The sequence below is a fragment of the Mirounga angustirostris genome, unplaced genomic scaffold (genome assembly GCF_029215605.1).
Source record: "Mirounga angustirostris isolate CCGP_5_RB_7025 unplaced genomic scaffold, mMirAng1.0.hap1 SCAF_14, whole genome shotgun sequence".
NCBI classification, from domain to species: domain Eukaryota; kingdom Metazoa; phylum Chordata; class Mammalia; order Carnivora; family Phocidae; genus Mirounga; species Mirounga angustirostris.
The window spans coordinates 24077743-24096006 of record NW_026991722.1 but is presented as its reverse complement, the minus strand read 5'-3'; the positions used below and the strand labels follow the sequence as shown (position 1 = coordinate 24096006).

At 48.1% G+C, this 18264-nt stretch overlaps 1 protein-coding gene across 2 annotated transcripts in view; it reads right to left on the bottom strand.

The window, feature by feature from the left end:
• MYO5B (myosin VB) overlaps nt 1-18264 on the bottom strand; it is a 334942-nt gene that overhangs the window by 138041 nt on the left and 178637 nt on the right. For both annotated transcript variants that reach the window (XM_054510300.2, XM_064577622.1), the window contains exon 5: nt 5150-5306. In XM_054510300.2, coding sequence (XP_054366275.2) covers nt 5150-5306 — 157 coding nt within the window. The remainder of the gene's footprint in view (nt 1-5149; nt 5307-18264) is intronic.

Genomic DNA, 18264 nt, shown 5'->3' with positions numbered 1-18264 from the left:
ACAGAGGACAAAGGAACATGTTCTCAACATCGTGAAGATGCAATCAGCAAAGTCCAGTTTGTGGAACATTCTCAAAGACCATCTAGTTTCAACAAATACACTTCAATGTATTTTCAATGTACATTTCAAAATACTCAAATTCCATAATTTGTAAAATGGCAACAAGAGCCTTTGCCATACCTGACACCACTCCTTGTGATGGCTTAGGGGAAAGCTTTCCCCAGGTCTAAAGATCACAGTTGAAAGGTCTCTCCTCCTTACCTCACTAGGCTGCTTTGAAAAGTGACAGATCTAGAAGTACTTTAAAAGTATGTAATGGCACCCACAAAGAAAAGAGGTTATTACTACTCAACCCATCAACTCTACCCTAGGACTCCCAACTCCTGTGTGTAAAGGACTCACGTGCAATTCTTCATCTTTTAAACACTTGCTGATTTTTTTTTCTGGTTACCCACGGACTCAGGAAACGTTTTGATGAGTTATTATAGATGAGAAAAGAAAAACAGGTTTTAACCTTCACTGGGTCCCACAGATCAAGAAAAAAAAGCAGAAATGATGCAAGTGGTTACAACGTGGAAAACGAGCAAATGCTATGAACAGGAAATTCACAGCAGAAACTCATATGACCAATAAGCGTTAAGAAAAGATAACCTCAGTGGACATCAGAGAACCACAGACTAAAATGACAGTCCAGAGGGGCTATAACTAAGAACTCGGACACTACAAAATGAGGAGGATATGAGGACAAAGAAACTCTATGTTGCTGGCTCAAATGGGAACCAGAACCACCATTCTGAAAAGTCACTGGACCTATCTAGTAACACTGAATACACATGCACCTAATGGTTCAGCAACTCTTCTTCTAGACATTACCTGGAAAAATATGTAAGTGTAGGCGTGAGTAAGCACAAGAATGTTTGGTGCAGGTTGTATTTAGCAATAAAAAAAGAAATCCATCCTAAATGCCCACCAGTAGGGAAACGGATAAAGTGTAGTGTACTCACACAATGGGATACTATAAAGCTGGTATAAGTAAACTAGAACATGATTCATGGGTAAGTTTAAAAGATGTTGAGTGAAAGAGTTGCAAAATGACAAAATATGCTACCATTCACAGAGGACATAAGAGAAACACCTTCTTTGTTGTTTATGCAGATGCAAATACGTAGGAAGATCAAATGGGCTGGAATAATTTCAGTATAACTAGGAGTATACAACAGTGAGGGACATATCAATACGTGGAAGCAGAGAGCAGGACAATTAGCCCTGCCGAGCACAACAGGGATGGCTTGAAGGAGCGTAAACTGACAAGGGTCTTAAAGGCTGAGTAGAGTTTTGCTAGTGAGGAGGGGGAGGGGTTCTAGTTAAGGACATGGCCTGGGTCAAGGGACAGGACATGTGAGTGTGTGGAGTGGCCAGAGTGTGCTGGCACACGAGACAAGAGATGGGCTGAGTTACTCTGGGCACAGACTCGTGTATGAATAGGTTAATAGTTGCAGGTCTTGTTTCTTTAGCTTAAAAGGAAAAAAGTTAAATACCCCAAATTACATAGTAACCGGTCTCAGTTTAGATTGCTTTTGCCCACTGTACCTCCAGTCTCCCCTATCTCCCAGGATGGGGGCAGTCTCTAACTCCCGGACTTGTGTGCTGCAGACTCTGGGCACCCCAAGAAGCTCCGTGACCCATCTGGCCCAGACATGGTTCTGCCCCTCCTCTAACAGTCTCTTGATTACCAATATCCTTTAATCAGTGCAGACTTGTGAACAAATCACCCCCGGGATGCTGGCAAGCTCTTATACAGAACAGGGTCAGACAGCTCTGGTGCTGAGAATAAATCATCCCAATCCACCCTCAAGTCACCTTTAATTCAAACCACTGTCACTTAGCGCAGGTCGCTGGGGATTCCACTGCCTCGGACCGTCCTCCACTCTGTCTCCCCAGGAGGCGGCCACAGAAATAATGAGATGGTGCAGGAGCAGAGCTGACTGCTTGGTTGGGAGGTGCCATTCTGCGCCGGGACGGAGGCAGAGTTATCAGGAATTGGTTGGCCCCTGATGAAGACGGGCCGTGTGTTGCCTCTGACCCTCTGAGGAACCACAAAGCTGACGGGGCTTCCTGACACAAGGGCCCACCTGGACTCTTGTGAACAGTCAGGCGTTAGCAGTGCAGAAACTGCTCTTTCTCGGCCCAGCAACACTTTCTAACTTGCCCAGAGTCCTTCCTGGCTACGATTCTTCCTTTCCGTATTTCTCTCCAAGATTTCTCTCAAATGGAACACTTAAAAACTCAAGGGACAGTCTCCATGATGACCAAATTCTGTCAGTTGACAGAATGAGCCCTAGGGAACTACCCATATTGTTTCCAAAGTAGCAATTTGCACAAGGTAGAAATTGAATATTGTGAGCCCAAACCACTGCACCATTTATTTACGTGACATCACGCATTGAGGCGGCTGCTCCGTGTACACACTCCTCCTTTAGACCTTAGCAACTGAACCACATCTCGTGGGTTTCTCGGTGTGCATGGTGCTCTCCCATTTCTCCCATGCCAAAGTACTCTGAATCCCCAGCAGTGCACCAGCCCATTCAGGACATAAGAGATACTGACAATGTTAGGTTATTTTAGACCACTATCATTTAAAAACCATTCCCCAGACAGGGACTCGGATGCTTGCATGCCATTGTTCAGTGGCATTATTCATACTAGCCAAGAGGAAACCCAAGTAGTTCATCAACAGTGGGATGGATTAACAAAATTATCCAAACAATATCATCCAACCATAAAAAGGAAGAGGGTACTCCTCCATTCTACAACACGGATGAACTTCAAAAACACTAAGTGAAGTAAGTCAGACACAAAAGAATAAATACTGTATGATTCCACTTATATGAGGTGCCTAGAACAGGCAAATTCATGGAGACAGAAAGTAGCAAAGAGGTTACGAGGGTCTGGTGAGGAAGAATAGGGAGTTATTCTTTAATGCGTACAGTTTGGGATGATTAAAGAGTTCTAGAAATGGATGGTGGTGATGGTTGCCTAACACTGAATGTCCTTAATACCCTTCAATTGTTCACTTAAAATACTGAAAATGGTAAATTTTATGTATGTTTAACAACAATTAAATCAATTAAAAAGTCTTCCTGTGTCTCGTACATGTTTAATAATGGGGTGATCTACCGTCATTAAATTCTCACCTTAACTAAAATTACTTTGTCCAGGCACCAGAGATGTAACAGATTTCTTCCCTTATCTGTTTTGCCCAGAAAAATTACCTCCTCTACTTCTAAAAGAGGTAGCACTCTGGGTCTTTGAAACCTTATTACCTTAAAAATGAACTGGGTCTTTGAAACCTTATTACCTTAAAAATGAACTGAGTTTTGAAACTCAGGGGCAAAGGAGAGGCTGAAAGCCTGGTTTCACTCCCATTCGAGATGAAACATGATGCTAATCATAGAGTACAATCTTAGTGCCTCGATTTAGGTGCACAGATGGTCCCGGGTAGGCCAGGCCATAGTCCACCATCACATTCTGAATCGAGGCCATGGCCAGGCCTGCACCTTGGGTTTAGAATACATGCTATGAACAAATGGGCCACTAACTAGTTGCAGGTCTGAAAATATTAATATGTTTGCAGCCAATAAGGCAGTTCATAAAAGAGCTCAATGATACGGAGATAAGGCTTATTACTATTATATTCAGTGAAAAAACTATAAGGAAACATACTTAATGTGGAGGAATTATCAGCAGGCTGTAGAAAGGCAAATTTGGGGGCCCCCTAACCAGACCTTCTGAATCAGCAACTCTGGAGGGGTAGGGTCCAGCAATCTGGGTTAAACAGGCCCGCCAGGTGACTCTGATGCACTCAAGTTTAAGAACCATTGTAAGAGAATCAAAGTCTTTTTGTTCATATCTTTTTGGTAAAAATGCCTCCAACTGTACGGCCCATTTTCCAATTTGCTTTTGTTGAACTGTTAATATGTTATGCCCTGTTAGTCAACAGAGAATCAAAGTTCTCCAGATAATCCAACTATGTAGGCAGATTATACCCACAAAAGCAATGAATTCCTATGAACTGAGACTCCGTATTCAGTCATGCAATGTGGTAAAGGGGGGGGGGGTGGGGAGGGGATCTAGGAAGGTCCAGGCAGGTTCTTGTTTCCCCCAGCTCCAAAACAATCTGAGAGATTAACCACCTCGGTGACTTGGGTCTTAATTGATGCGGCTCAAGGCATTGCAGAGAAATCTGATACTATCTTGGCAGCTTTTGGCCTCAACTCAATTTCTTCTTCCTAAAACCAAGGAGCTGCCCTGGGCTGGCAGGGGTCTGATTCCCATCAGACTGTAACCCAGACGATAATCAAGAGCCTCTACTTCAGAGGCAGGCAATCAAAGCTGGCCCAGGGACTGCACACCCATTTAGATCTACTCTATCAGAAGTAAGTGTTTATGGAGGAAAGGGAGAGAAAGAGAGAAATAGAGTTCTGACTCTAAAACATGGGAAGTTACAGCAAGACCGAAGTTTTAGGAAGTCTCTCTGGCCCTGTACCTGTACTGACTGAGCTGAGGCTGGGGAGTCGAGATACAGACGGAATGCCCCGGCCAGTTCATGCCATCGCAGGTAACTGCTTCCTGACAAGCAACAGATTGTGTGTTATCACAGAGCTTTTGGCTCTACCTTCCCCCCTCCCCATAAAATAAAATGTTCAGCTCTACCTAGCCTCCCTCGCCCATGCACATTGCCTTCCTGATGCAGCAGGCCCTCAAAGCCCCGGACGGTTTGGGCGAAGTGCGGATTTGCTGACACACGATGGCAGCAGGGGAGGGAAGAGCAGCAGAAGTGGAGGCAGAATGGAGGATGCTCACTAGAGCATTCAGCAGAGTCCAGGGATAAGGACGGCATGAAGAGGACACTCCACTCGGTACTGGGGCCCTGAAGGATGTTACCAGGTGAGATTACTCCCAAACCTGTGGTCTTAGGGGCACCTTTGGCATTTCTTCCTTACCAGGAGACAAGGGGCTCTGCAAGAAAGGCATGAATGTGCTTCCAGGGACTCTAGTGAGCAACCGCACGAGGCTGGCCAGCCAGCAGTCTGGCTGCCAGAGGAAGGAACTCTAGCCAGAAAGGCCAAGTGTGTTTGGAAGGCTTTACCTCCATGATGGGACTGGACGCCAGGACCTTCTCTTCGATGTTGGTGTCACTGGCTGATCCACTCACTGTGGCAAAATAGCGCATGGCATACTTGGCTGACACGGTCTTGCCAGCTCCAGATTCCCCGCTGACGATGATGGACTGGTTCTTCTCATCTCTGGAAGGGAAAAAGCTCTGGTCAGTGGCTGGCCGTGGAAAGGCTCTGTTACCTCCCAGAGACTCTGTTAACAAAGCCCTGAGCTCGATCAAGGTCATCTCATCTTCTTTGAGGGATAAATATGAGGAATAGTGTTAAGATAGTCTGCTCTCCCTCCCATGCTTGCTAAGAGCCACAAGCAGGAGAAAGGAGAGTTCAGAAAAGGGCTTACCAACAGCACACACCCTTCCTAAGGGCCCTCAGGAAGGGAGATGTGGCCAGTTGGTCATGATTACACATCCTCCCTGGATGCAACATCCCCCAACCTGTTTCTCTATGTACGTGTATATATACACATACACATCCTGAGATTTTACATATATGCCCCTTCAGGTGCATATTCTCACCTTTGATTCTGTGGCATGCCCATCCTGTACCACTGCATGAGTTACAATTTTTCAAAAACAAGGATCTTTTCCTCTCGTGTTTGAGCCTAGCGTGCCACTAGAGTTTTGAATTTCTTGTTCATATAGGTCATAAAAGGCATGCTATTAACCACCAGACTGATCTTGCTTCATTTATCAGAACAGCTATCAATTGCAGTAAGAGGGATTTCAGTAAGACTAAATGGAAGGCTGAAAGAAGATACTCTACACCAGATAAAAATGCATCTATATTTATCCCTTTAGAATAGATAGCAGAATGACAGACAGGTAATGCAGAGAGCAGCCTATCAGATCTCTAAGGAACATGCGTGTGCAAGCACAAGGCACGAACAAATGTGTGGGCCACAGATTTGGCAAATGAATTGCTTGTAAGGGCTATAGTCGGCCACCTACATCCAGCTTGCAGATCCACGGCCGGGAAGGCAGGCACTCTGCTCTCAATCTCCAGTCCCTCTAACAGTGCATGGCACAAAATGCATGCTCCTAGGGATTAACCGGAAACCCCCCTTCCTAGGAGCGTGGAAGTGGGTTTATAACACAGGCCTCCTGGCATCGGCCCACTACCTACACCAGTTCCTGGGGCTTCCTGGGCAGAGCAGGCCACGGCAGAACGAACAGGGAAGCCACCGCAGGCTGCCTGTCCCACCTTGCTAATTATCCACACAGGTAGACTGTGGCTTTCTCAGCACAGGAGTACGAATGCTGGCCTTGCTTCTTCTTCTTCTTCTTTTTTTTTTTTAAGATTTTATTTATTTATTTGCGAGAGAGAATGAGAGACAGAGAGCACGAGAGGGAGGAGGGTCAGAGGGAGAAGACGACTCCCCGCCGAGCAGGGAGCCCGATGCGGGACTTGATCCAGGGACTCCAGGATCATGACCCGAGCCGAAGGCAGTCGCTTAACCGACTGAGCCACCCAGGCGCCCCTGGCCTTGCTTCTGATCTGGTCTGACAGCCAAGAAGTACGGAAGCAGTGTGAGGACACCGATGTCAACTAGTTGAGGACTAGAAAGATAGGAGAGATCTGGGCTGGGGCTGGGAACACTGGGCAGACTCCGCTGTGGTAGCTGGGCTGAGGAAACCCGAACCGAGAGCCACTGTTCAAGGTCAGCAAAGGGCAATGGGGTCTCAGCTCACACAAACTGTTGTCATCAGATGGGGAGGGATGGGAGTAAATACAGGTGTCTAGTGCAATACCACTGAGAAAATGGGGGGGGGGTGGGGAGAACCAATGGATCATCCAAATTGGGTCTACAACCAATTACCTGAGAACATATGTAAACCCTACCTAGTATTTGGAGAAATAAGAAGTGGCTTGCTGAGATCCCTTGTAGTTCTAGAAGCCTGTGGATGATGCTTGTATTTCCCAGGTTCACTCAGTTTAATTTTATAGGACATCCACCAGACCCCAGGGATAATGACAGGTGCACCTCTCCTCCCAATACTTCATTATCAACTCCCTAGAAAATGGCTCAGAAGCACAACCCTCCTGGATGATTAAGAGTATAACCGGCTGGACCTCCAGCCCTGGACCGTGAACCTCTGAAACAGACCCGAGCTTGACGCCAGCTTCACAACACGCCCCGTAACCGCAGGAACTGAATTGCAGGAGCCACACCCCCAGGCCTGATGTTTTGCCTCAGGTCCCCACATTCAACCTACAATAATCAACTGATGAGCACAGGATGCGTCTGAGCCTTACTCCTCAACAGAGGGTCACACGGAAAGGAGAGAGAGAGACTGTCCGAAGAACTCAAGAAGCCTCCTTGGGAGTAAACATAAGGATGCTAGGAGAGTGTGACCCAGAGCAGCAGGGGCGGGGGGCAGGGGTAAGCGCTGCCTGGCTCCCTGCGGCAACAGCACATACACGCCAAACTGAACTGCGAGGAGACAGAGAACACAGTATGGTCGGCACAAGAAGGCACAGACCCAGGACACGTGCCACTTTCCAGCCGCAGCGTCAAGATGGGAACCGCTCTGCGCATCAGTGGGAAATGACTGCAGGGTCAGGCACTGGGCTCAGGAAAGAGAGCAGCTCCTGCAAGAGGCAGAGAAGCCTGAGGAGCAAGCAAGTATTCCAAAGTCAGTCATCAGGAACTCAAGAAGTGGGGCTGGCTTACATGACAACAAAGTGTCAGGAACTCAAGCGATGGAATCAAGGTGGGGAAACAAGAGGCTCTTGAGCGTGGGGAAGGGCAGGCAATGGCCAGCAGGGCAAACTGCTGCCTTATTTGATGGATATTAGATGTGACACTGACATGTAGACTCAAGTCAGGTAAATTCACCTCTTCTTAGACCAACAAGCACCTTTTGACACCTTCCCTTAGACCATTCTCAAATATTTTTAATTGGAGATTTTTATGTAGCTCCCCTGCACTTCTGCATACACCAGTCCCTCCCATCCCTAATTAACTGCCCGGCTAGGTGCACAACAGGTACACACATACGCTATTTGGTCACAGCCCATAAGCTAGCCTTAGGGATGATGGACAACAGCCCTCTCTTGTTCTATGTATATTAGCTTTGCTTCCAACTCAAACAACTGGCAACCAGAATACGGGCATTAGAAACAAACTTGAACCTCATTTGCAGTAATTAGCTAGCTGACTTTGGACAAGGTCATTCACCGATTTGACCCTTGGTCACCCCAGCCCAGTCCCTCATGACTAGGAGGCCCACCTCCTGCTTGTCTTCGCGGCCGCCTTGAGGTAGGTACCCAGGTCTCTGATGCATCCCCACACTCCTGCCCGATTGTGCAAAGCAGTTCTCAGGTTTCTCCCAATCAGAACAGCAAACTGCTCACTGCTCGTTGAACCAAGTCTGAACGCCTTAGTCGAGCATTTGGAACCCTCTACAACGCACGCCCCCAACACTAAAACCCTTCCCTAGTGTGGCAAAACAGTGCTACAGACAAAACTCTGGGCTTTTAGTCTAAGGACCTGGCCTGAGCCCTGGTTCTGCCACCAGTGGGCTCTTTGGAAACCTTCACACCACGTTGCAGAGCATATACCCATCTCCCTGATTTGCTGCAAGACTGCAGGAGATGAGCTCTACACTGTGTGTGGGATGATGGGAGTTCAGCCAAACTGGACTACCGGTCTCTAAAACCACACCCTTTCCCAGCCCTGCCATGTGTGGTTTTCCTTTACCTGACCTCACCTTCACCATGGACTTTCTCTCCACGCAAAGCCCGCTCCATCCTGCCTCAGGTGGCCCAGCAGGCTATTATTTCCCCATCTTCTAAAGCCCACATCATTGGCTTTGGCTTTGTACCACTTTTAAGACACTGTCACATTCCCCCTTATATTGATATCAGTCCTATCATTTTACCTGTGTGACTTTGGGTCATTTCTTTCCTCCGGGCTTCTGTCTCTTTACATCTAGAGGACAGGCTGTGACTTGGGACTCCCCAAAGGATCTCCTCCGTCTCTGACACTGGAGGATTCTACCACCAAAATCCTAATAGGAAGTGTGGGTGGGGGAGAGCTCCCCATTTCAAATTCCAGTTATTTAGGGCTTGTTTGGGGTTAGAAGTTTTTAAGTATGGAATTCTACCCAATATCCTTCAAAAACATCTCATATATAGCTCCATCCATTCAGCCCAATTATAGGCAGGCCTTAGCTGGCAACTTGGGTCCATTTGCTTTTCAATGAATTATTTTCTCTTAAGTCCAGTGGAATTCCTTTAGAAAAAGAAAACAACGGCCAAGGGCTTTCATATCCAGCTGTTATTCAGGTCCAGGCTGTCTTCAGGGAAGTATGCAGTAGCCCCAACAGGAAAAGTCACTCAAAGGCCTGTGCCTCAGACAAGAGCACAGCATCCTAAGGCACCTAGCCACCCTCCAGCATCCAAGCAGAACACTGACAACCAATTGACAACCAACCAACACCCCCCCACACACACAGCTGCTCCCCCATTTCACACTGGATCCTCTCCTTTGATACCTGAGAGGCAGAACTATTGCTAAACCACCTCTTGCAAACATTTCCTACCAAACCGCTGCAGGGCTTTCAGCTCCCTGAGCAAGGTCGATCCCCACCCCCTCCCCATTTTGGAGGGGGCCCCCCCGGGAAGTGCAGTGGAGGCAGATGGCTGTTAAGGCACCTGAGGTTGCTCCACTAAAGGAAAGCCCTGCTGATCAGCCGGACACTATAGGAACTTTAAGAAATGCTGCTGAAATGTTGTCTTGTTTGGGTTTCCTGTGGAGAATGATTGGTCACCTGTGGCCTCCCAATCAACAACATGTACACAGAATGCTCAGGGAGACGCTGTTCCAGCTGAGTCTGATGGAGAGAAGCCCCGGAAGAGCTCCAGAGCAACCATCCCAGCTGGGCAGGCAATGCCAAGTGCCCCACCCGTGGTCCTATGTGGCACCTCTGTCCTCATGCCTGGCCCCGTGTTCTAGCAGCCACAGTCCACCCACACTAGTCACTGAATTGAGAACCATGGAGGGCAGACACTCACTTTAACCTTGAATCCCCGGGGCTCCTGGCACCAAAGCCTCTCTGTCCACGCCCCCCCTACTGTGCCTTCTCCACGTAAGTGGCACTAGCCCCCACTCCCCGATGATAGCCACAAACCTAGGAATCATTGTCACTACTTCCAAGCTCCACATTAGCAAGTCCTATTGCGTTATCTCCCAATGCAGTCTGTCCCCTTCTCTGTACATCTCAGTCCTGGACATCACCACCTCAGACATGCGTGACAAGGGCAGCCTTCTGACGTCCACTCCCTCCTCCCTTAGCACACCCTCCTTACGTGGCCTCCTGTATGCGAATACTGGATCACATTTCTCCCCGGCTTTCTGCCCTCCGAGAGCCCAGCTCTCCTGCGCTTAAAGCCCAGTTTTTCACCGTCACTCTTCCCTTTGTTTGCTACATTCCAGCCACACAGGGCTTCTTTACCCCCTCCTACTTTATAGTTGCCTGAAGCTTTTCTAGCTCAGACTTTTTTTTGATCTCACAACTCTTCTTAATGCCTGGTACTCAATCACACTCTGCCTTTGGCAGCTCTTGCATTACTGCTCTTCAGTGCAATTAATTACTATTTACATCATGCTCGGACGGCATGCAACACTGTTAGCCATACACCCCATGCTTAGGATTCATAAGACTACTGGGTGCCAGTCTTCCCATATTAAAGAAGATAAAGCTAAAGTTTAGAGAAGCCAAGACATATGTCCAGAGTTCTCAGCTAGTGACACACCAAGCCCAGGCTTCCACTCAAGCTCAGGCTTCCACCTGTCTGCCCAATTTCCCAATGGGCTGTGCTGGGACAGGACTACCATTACACTCCTTGTGTAAGAAAGCATCCCTTAATGAACGTCCCCCCCCCCCCCCCCCCGGAACAAATCCAGCCTTCATATATGAGACGAGACGTGAATCAGGCAACCTTAGCACTAGTTGGCTTATGACTTCAGCTGAAACATGGCTTCTTCAGAAGCTCTTCCCTGACCACCTTGCCTTCACAGCATTCGCTATACAATTTACTAACGGTTTACTCGCTCTCACCCTGGTCTCTCCCACCAGAACTCAAGTCCCACGATGGCTGACCTCAGATGCAGGGGCCTGGATGGGCAGGCCAGCAGCTGGACTGTGTGAAGACCAGAGCCCCAGCAAGGACCATCACGTGTAGTGGTCCATACAGGCTGCGCTCAGCAGCTGGTGCCCCCTAGAGTTGTGTGATTTACTGCCCACAAAACCAAATTTGGTGGTCTCTGCCCTGTGCTCAGCCTCCCATGCTCGTTCATGGGAGGGGGACTGTGGGAGACTGAGTCTCAGGTTCAACTACTGGCCTGACTCAGGCTGAGAGAAAAGGAAGAGGTGGGAGCAGCATCTGCTAAAGCATCCCCCCGCCCCACCACCTCCCCAGACTCAGTGCCATTGCCCAACAGGAGGAGGGGAAGCCTGGCTAAAGCCCAGTAGGAAGGACACCCTGTCTCTGAACACATCATTAAGCCCCTCCATCGTTTCCTCCTCTAATGACAAATCATCCAAAAATTTGGGTGTCAGTAGAATGTATTTTGTTCACTAATGGGATCATCAATCTACTGTGTCTTGCCTGTCTGTTGGGTCTCTATATTTTCAACACCCTCATCACCACACAGATTATCTACTACAGTTTAAAAAAAACTACACTATAGGGGTGCTTGGGTGGCTCAGTTGTTAAGCAGCTTCCTTTGGCTCAGGTCATGATCTCAGGGTCCTGGGATGGAGCCCCGCACTGGGCTCCCTGCTCTGCGAGGAAGCCTGCTTCTCTCTCGCTCTCCCCCACTCCCCCCGTGTTCCCTCTTCTGTCAAATAAAATCTTAAAAAAAATAGAGAATGGGGAGTCGACAAATTTGTAATTAATTTTTGTTTGGGGCACCTGGGTGGTTCAGTCAGTTAAGTGTCTGTTGATTTTGGCTCAGGTCATGATCTCAGGGTTGTGGGATCGAGCCCCACATCAGGCTCTGCACTCAGCACAGTCTGCTTGAGATTCTCTCCCTCTGTTCCTCTCCTCTGCTCATGTGCATGTGCTCTAAAATAAAAATCTTAAATTTTTTGTTCAACAAAGATTTGTGTCAGTTCCATGTACAGAGTTAATTGGGAAACAGGCTAAAAAAATTCAAATGAACCTTAGAAGCAATGCTGACTAAAAAAGTGACAATAGTAACACAGTTTACTGTTTTTAAGAGCTCAAATACAAAGAAACCATACAATGTTTAGTGCTACAAACACACAACTCCATTAAAACAAAATGATATCAAAACCCTAGAGTGAAGAAGTTAGGTGAAGTCAGGTGGGCAGAATCAGGTTGGGGCAACCAAACTGGGTTCTGTGTGGAGCTAAGAGTAAGGCTGTGGGGACAGAGAGGTTTGGATGGAGGTTAAGTGAGGCAAGAAGGATACAGAAAATTAGTGGGGCAGATTTGGACTCAAAACAGAGCCACACAATTCCTCTGAGTCCGCGGTTAAGGGCTTCCTCCCGAGGTGGGGGCAGTGGAGAGAACATTCTGCGACAAAAGGCTGGCCCAAAAAGCTCCAAGCAAGAGATTCTATGACCCCTCTATAAGCCCAAGGCACCCCTGGTTTCTAGAGGGAGGGGGGTGGACGAGCATCCCTGGGTACCTCTGCCATCAGGCACGGATTTCTTACGCCACCACACCCTCCCCCTCCAGAAGGTAGGGCTGCGTGCTCAGGTGCCATCTACAGCTCAAGCCAAGTCATTCAGGAAGGTCGTCAAATATTCACGAGAAACTGCTTAGTTCGTATTTAGCAGTTAAAGTTCTAAGTGTCTCCTTGGAAAGATGAAATCGAACCTTCTGACAGTGTAGGAGAAGTACTTAGCACATTTAACATCCTAGTATCCCTTCCCCACTCCAGTTTCACAGCGGCTGGTGGAGCGCCGAGTTCGGTTTATAAGCCTCCGAGGTGTAGCAGGATATAGGCAGAAACAAAATGAATCTGTCCCTTCCACTTACGGGCTGTTCCTGAGAGGCGGCTCCTCTCTGATGTGACAGGAACACAGAAAGAACCTCAGGGAGCGTAACCAAGCCCAGCCCTCACCGGCAGATAAGCAGGTGCAGAGGGAGACTGAAGACAGGCGAGGGGCTCCTCAGTGCAAGTGGGAATGTGCCCACTTCTTTGCTCTTAAGATAAAGGGCTGGAAGAGGATCCCTAAGACCTGCTGCTACTCCTGCACTCAGAGCTGGGCCGTGTGATGCATTCTGTATTAACCACGGTTACCTACTGATGTCAAACATTTTGGAACTTGGAAACCCTGGGGCTTAGGGGAGGACGAGCACCAGAAGCAGAGGTTTTCCTACGATTTTATACTTTATAAACTTGTTTTGGTTACATGGTGTCATTAGCTGGGGTGAACTACAACACACACATGGTTGTACCCTCTAGTGCCAAGCAAGCATCCCTTTTCAAATTATTTCATTTAGTTCTGGAAACTTGTTTCTCAGGGAACACATTCTAGTAAATTCAGCTACACGGTTTTTCATGAGTCCAGCTGGCCCCTGAAGCAAGGTGCGCGTGGGTACCCCAGTCTAAAGCCCGTTCTCTTCCTGTCCCGCACACCCCCTCTGCCAAGCTACCAGTAAGATACAAGGTCTTTGACTTTATATAGATACTGCTCTATTCATTCATCTTTTAGATTTAGGGCACCTGTGGAGGCCCATTTCAGCATCTCCCCTCACTTCTCTGGGCAGCCTCTAAGGCAATCTCCTCTTCCCTCGTGACGCTAACTGGCACGTGGACATGGCTCCCGACCCACGTGGCTCCTGAGAGGTTCCAGAGTCCCGCGTGTCCAAACCAGGGCTCTCCAGCTCCCCACCCTGTTCCCAGCGTGGATGGTCTGGCGCTCCATGCAGCAACGAGCAGGGACCTTAGCATTGGCCCTTGACTCCTTTCCCCCCATCAGGCAAAGTTGGCTGTACTGCCTTCTCTAATTTAGACCCAGATCCTATTCCTCATCCCTCCTCTCCTGGATGCCCCCAAAGCACCCTAGCTGGTCATCTTGTGCTAATTCTGTTGCCTACTCGATCCGTTCACCCCTCATTGCTGCTGGAATGCTCTAAGAAACTCATTCAAATGTGCCCAGGCCCTGCTCAGCACGGCTGCAGGACACACTGTGGCCTGAAGGATGCAGCCTGCGTCTTCAGCATTCCAGGCCCTTCGTGATCTGTTCCCAGAGCCCAATCCAGGCAGAGGCTCCAGGCAGACGCGCCAGGCTGTGCAGAAGGTGGGAAGGCACAGTGTTCAGGGAAGAGGTGAAGTTTAGGACAATCAGATCCCAACAGGCAAGTCATGGTCTTTGGAGACATTTTGCAAAGAACCAACATTTGTTCACTAACCCTGACTATGTTAGAAACAGCAGCAGAGATTATGAAACGACCTCAGCTGGATCCCACATCAAACCAATTGGGTCACCATCTACGGCGGTGGGGCCTGGGTATTTTGATTCCACACGTGATTCTCTTTTTTGCTACATTAGTCCTGCTAAGGTTAAGAACCACTGCTATACACTCGACAGCTTAATTAAATGGGTCACCATATAAACATGTTCAGGTACTGGCAGCAACTCTAATACCCTGTAACTTACTTCTATCAATATCAGCCTAATACAGTGTAACACTAAACTTAAAACAAAGATTAGCTTTAAGAGGCTTAACAGAGTCCTTAAACATCCTTCCTGGGGGCAGACCATGGAAGCCTTTACATTTAATTCCAGTACTCTGGCAAACGGCTTATGGTAAGTCACCCAGAAACCAAAGCAGCGTCTCCTCATTAACTGGAGTTATGTTGTTGACCCCCACAGTTAAAATCACGGCACAGAGTAGTCAGCTCTGCATGTTAGAAACATACAAAGCACCTGCTGGTGCCTGCTGATGCCTGCAGTTGGGAAGAGTAAACAGTTCCATACCACCTCCTACGTCAGGGGTACTTGACCCGGGGTCCGTTGCGTAGAATTCGAAGACTCATGAACTTCGATGCACTAAAAACCATACCTTCAGTTTTACTGAATTCTAAGAACTTTGACATTTCCTTCAGTTGAGAATAGAGCAAAACAGCGTTAGCAGACCCTGTGGCTTTGAGAACCTATCACAGCTGTGGCAGCTCAATTTTTACACCCATCGCTGCAACGGTCGTTATTAGATCTGCCACGAACATTGATAAAACAATCCTTCATGTCTGCTATATCAATTCTCCAAAATATTTTGATACCTTTCAAGATAATCTGTTTCTTCTGTAATTGTATATATTACATTTGATACATTTAAATGCGTTATATTACATTTGATACATTTAAATGCATTATGTGTATATTACATTTGATACATTTAAATGCGTTACGTGGAAAAAAGGTTTAGAACACCTGATCATTTTTCCATCTTTTTTTTTGTGCACAATTGCAAAACCAGGCCTCTTTACACAGCACTAGCAACACAACCTTTAAGGAGACCATGTTTACATTTCATTAGACCCTCTATTTCCCAAGGGCCGGTCAGAAACACCATTATCTGTACCGGTATGAAGCGGGGTGGGGGGCAGATTTCAGAGACCCCTAGGATATGGGGCAAGGTTCTCTCCACTGGAAAATAGCTTCAGCCGTAAAGCTGGTGTATAAACTTCCAGGCCTGGCAGTGGAAGCCTACCAGAATTTGAATGACACGCTCATACAGTTTGCATCCCATCGCCCTCAGTAGGCCGATACTGTCCCTTGAGAATGCAAGTATTTTCTTCACAAGTTCCTAGGCGACGCCCGTCTGAGCACCCTGAGAATCACTGGATGAGATTTCTCCAGCCCTCTGCTGCTTTGACATTTTGGGATTCTCTTTCTTGGCCATGAAACCCTAACTCCTAGACCTAAAGCAGAACCTGCCTTGGTTATTTTGGCGTATCTGCTCTGTAGGGTAAGGGGCTGGCTCGAGAGAGACCGTGTGTATTCACCCGGCCCTCCACCCCTGCTCAGGCTCCCTGGGTTATGTGTTCTCCATACCCTCCCACGCCTAAACACAAGCAACCCCAGCCCCCTGGCCTAGAGACGGTATCTTCAACCCTTCAAGCAGGAGACATTCAGGACTGGGTACTGGTGGGGAAACAGGACAGGTGCTCAGCACTGGGTGACAGTGGTAACTGAAGGCCCTAGGACATACTGTGGACAAACCAGAGTCTGGGCGCCCAGTCGTTCAGTAAATATTTCCTGATGAACGAATAGATACTGGAGGTGAAAAGAGAACTCAGTTGGGCTATGGGAAGGGACTGCCAATTAATTGTGGTCATTCATGTCAGCAGTGTAATATTTATGCTTAAATTATGTACCTTGATGATTATGAATATCAATGAACACCTTAGACTGATTTTGCTGCAGGGTTTGATTCCAAAAATAAATGTTCAACCTACATAAGAGTTTTGCCCACATAGCTTAAAAATATTAAGCTCCTACTTCCAGGCACAAATCCACAGACCTGAAACACAGGGCAGCTAACGGTCTTAGAAATCTCATGGATGACTCCATATTCTGGCCACTAAGTGCAAGAGTTCCAGAGGCCGGTACCGGAAGGGGAATTGTGCAGTTGCGAATTTGAAAATGCATCAGAGCCTAAGCAACAATTAAGTCCAACTGCAAAGCTTCTAAGATGTGATAACAGAATAAGGGAAGCTCAGGTCAAAGAAAGTATTTGCAACTTGATTTCTCGGTCTTCCCATAAAAATAACAAACCTGACCGGATCAGAGGCTTCCCCAGATGAATGAAGGCTCTGAGAGATCTTAGATAGGGGATTTGATATGGGTTAGAGGATTCACGCCTCTCTTGAGGCAGAAGTCCACCGAGAGATCAGTAGCAAAACTGGGAAGCTAGCACGAGGAAGTTCGAAGGTCAATGTCCATGTTCTGGTACTAGATCTGAAGAGTAAGAGCTTTCCAATTTTTTCCCTTCAGTGGGGATTCCTAGGTCAGCAAGGAGTGTCTGTTCAGGGTTTCTAAAAAACACAGAATTGGAAAACAAAGGGCAACATTTTGCTTTTCAACATAGGTGTTTTGGACATCATACAGTATAGCAAGAGAGCATGGTGTCCGAAGTAGCCAGGACCTCGAGCAAGAGACACGTGAACCATTTCCACAACGGGCTCTAGGTTACGGAAGACCAGACTTAAGTTCTCTGTCCATTCCAACTCACCATCCTCTTTTCTAGCTTCTATCCCTCACGCCCCCCACCCCCACTTCCTGCTTCCAGCTTTCAGTTACTTCACTCACACAGCCCAAGGAGAGGGGACAGAAGCAGGAGGGGAGGGAACGTGGCACAGGGAAGGCCCCACTTGACCTCAGGTTTCCCTCAGCTGGCTCAAGTCCAGGCGCCACAGGCAGCAGCCGCCCAGCCGGGGTTGAGGCGGAAGTCCCACAGTGCTCCACACTACCGAGCCTCACCAGGATGCCACTGCAACAGACTTGCACGTGCAGGCTTGTGACAAGTGCGAGACCAGGAAACCGGGGGTTTCAAGCTGCAAAAACTCTGAGACGTCCTGGGGGCTGGTGAATCAGCTCGACCCCCCGAGCTGCACCACCACCTGGGCAGAGTGAATACCGAGGACTACCAGTCATCAGGAAGCTGTCCTCAGTGCCACGTAACAAAATCTCAGCAGCTCTGGTCCAGTGGCACCATCCATGCTCTCCCACACTCAGCCACACGCTCTTCCTCCTCCTCGTCGCCTTTCCTTCACACAGAATTGTTCCTTCTCCATCTCTTTCCCTCAGCCTTGCATTCAAATCCCACCCCCGTGGCATGCCCCCCCAGCCGCCTCTCCAAGCCCGCTGGAAATAAGTCTCCTACCATTTTCCTTTTCCTATGGAGGAAACAGGGCAAAGACACACAGGATTTGTTGAAAGCCACTCCGAGCTGCAGAGCCCCTCCTGGACATCCCATCCAGTGCTCTCCCCTTCAGCCACGCCAGGGCCCTCAAACACATCATGTGTCCAACCACGGGACAGGTTGCTTCGTGAAAACACCTGCTTCAGATGGGAGGTGTCCAAGTGAAAATAGAACCACC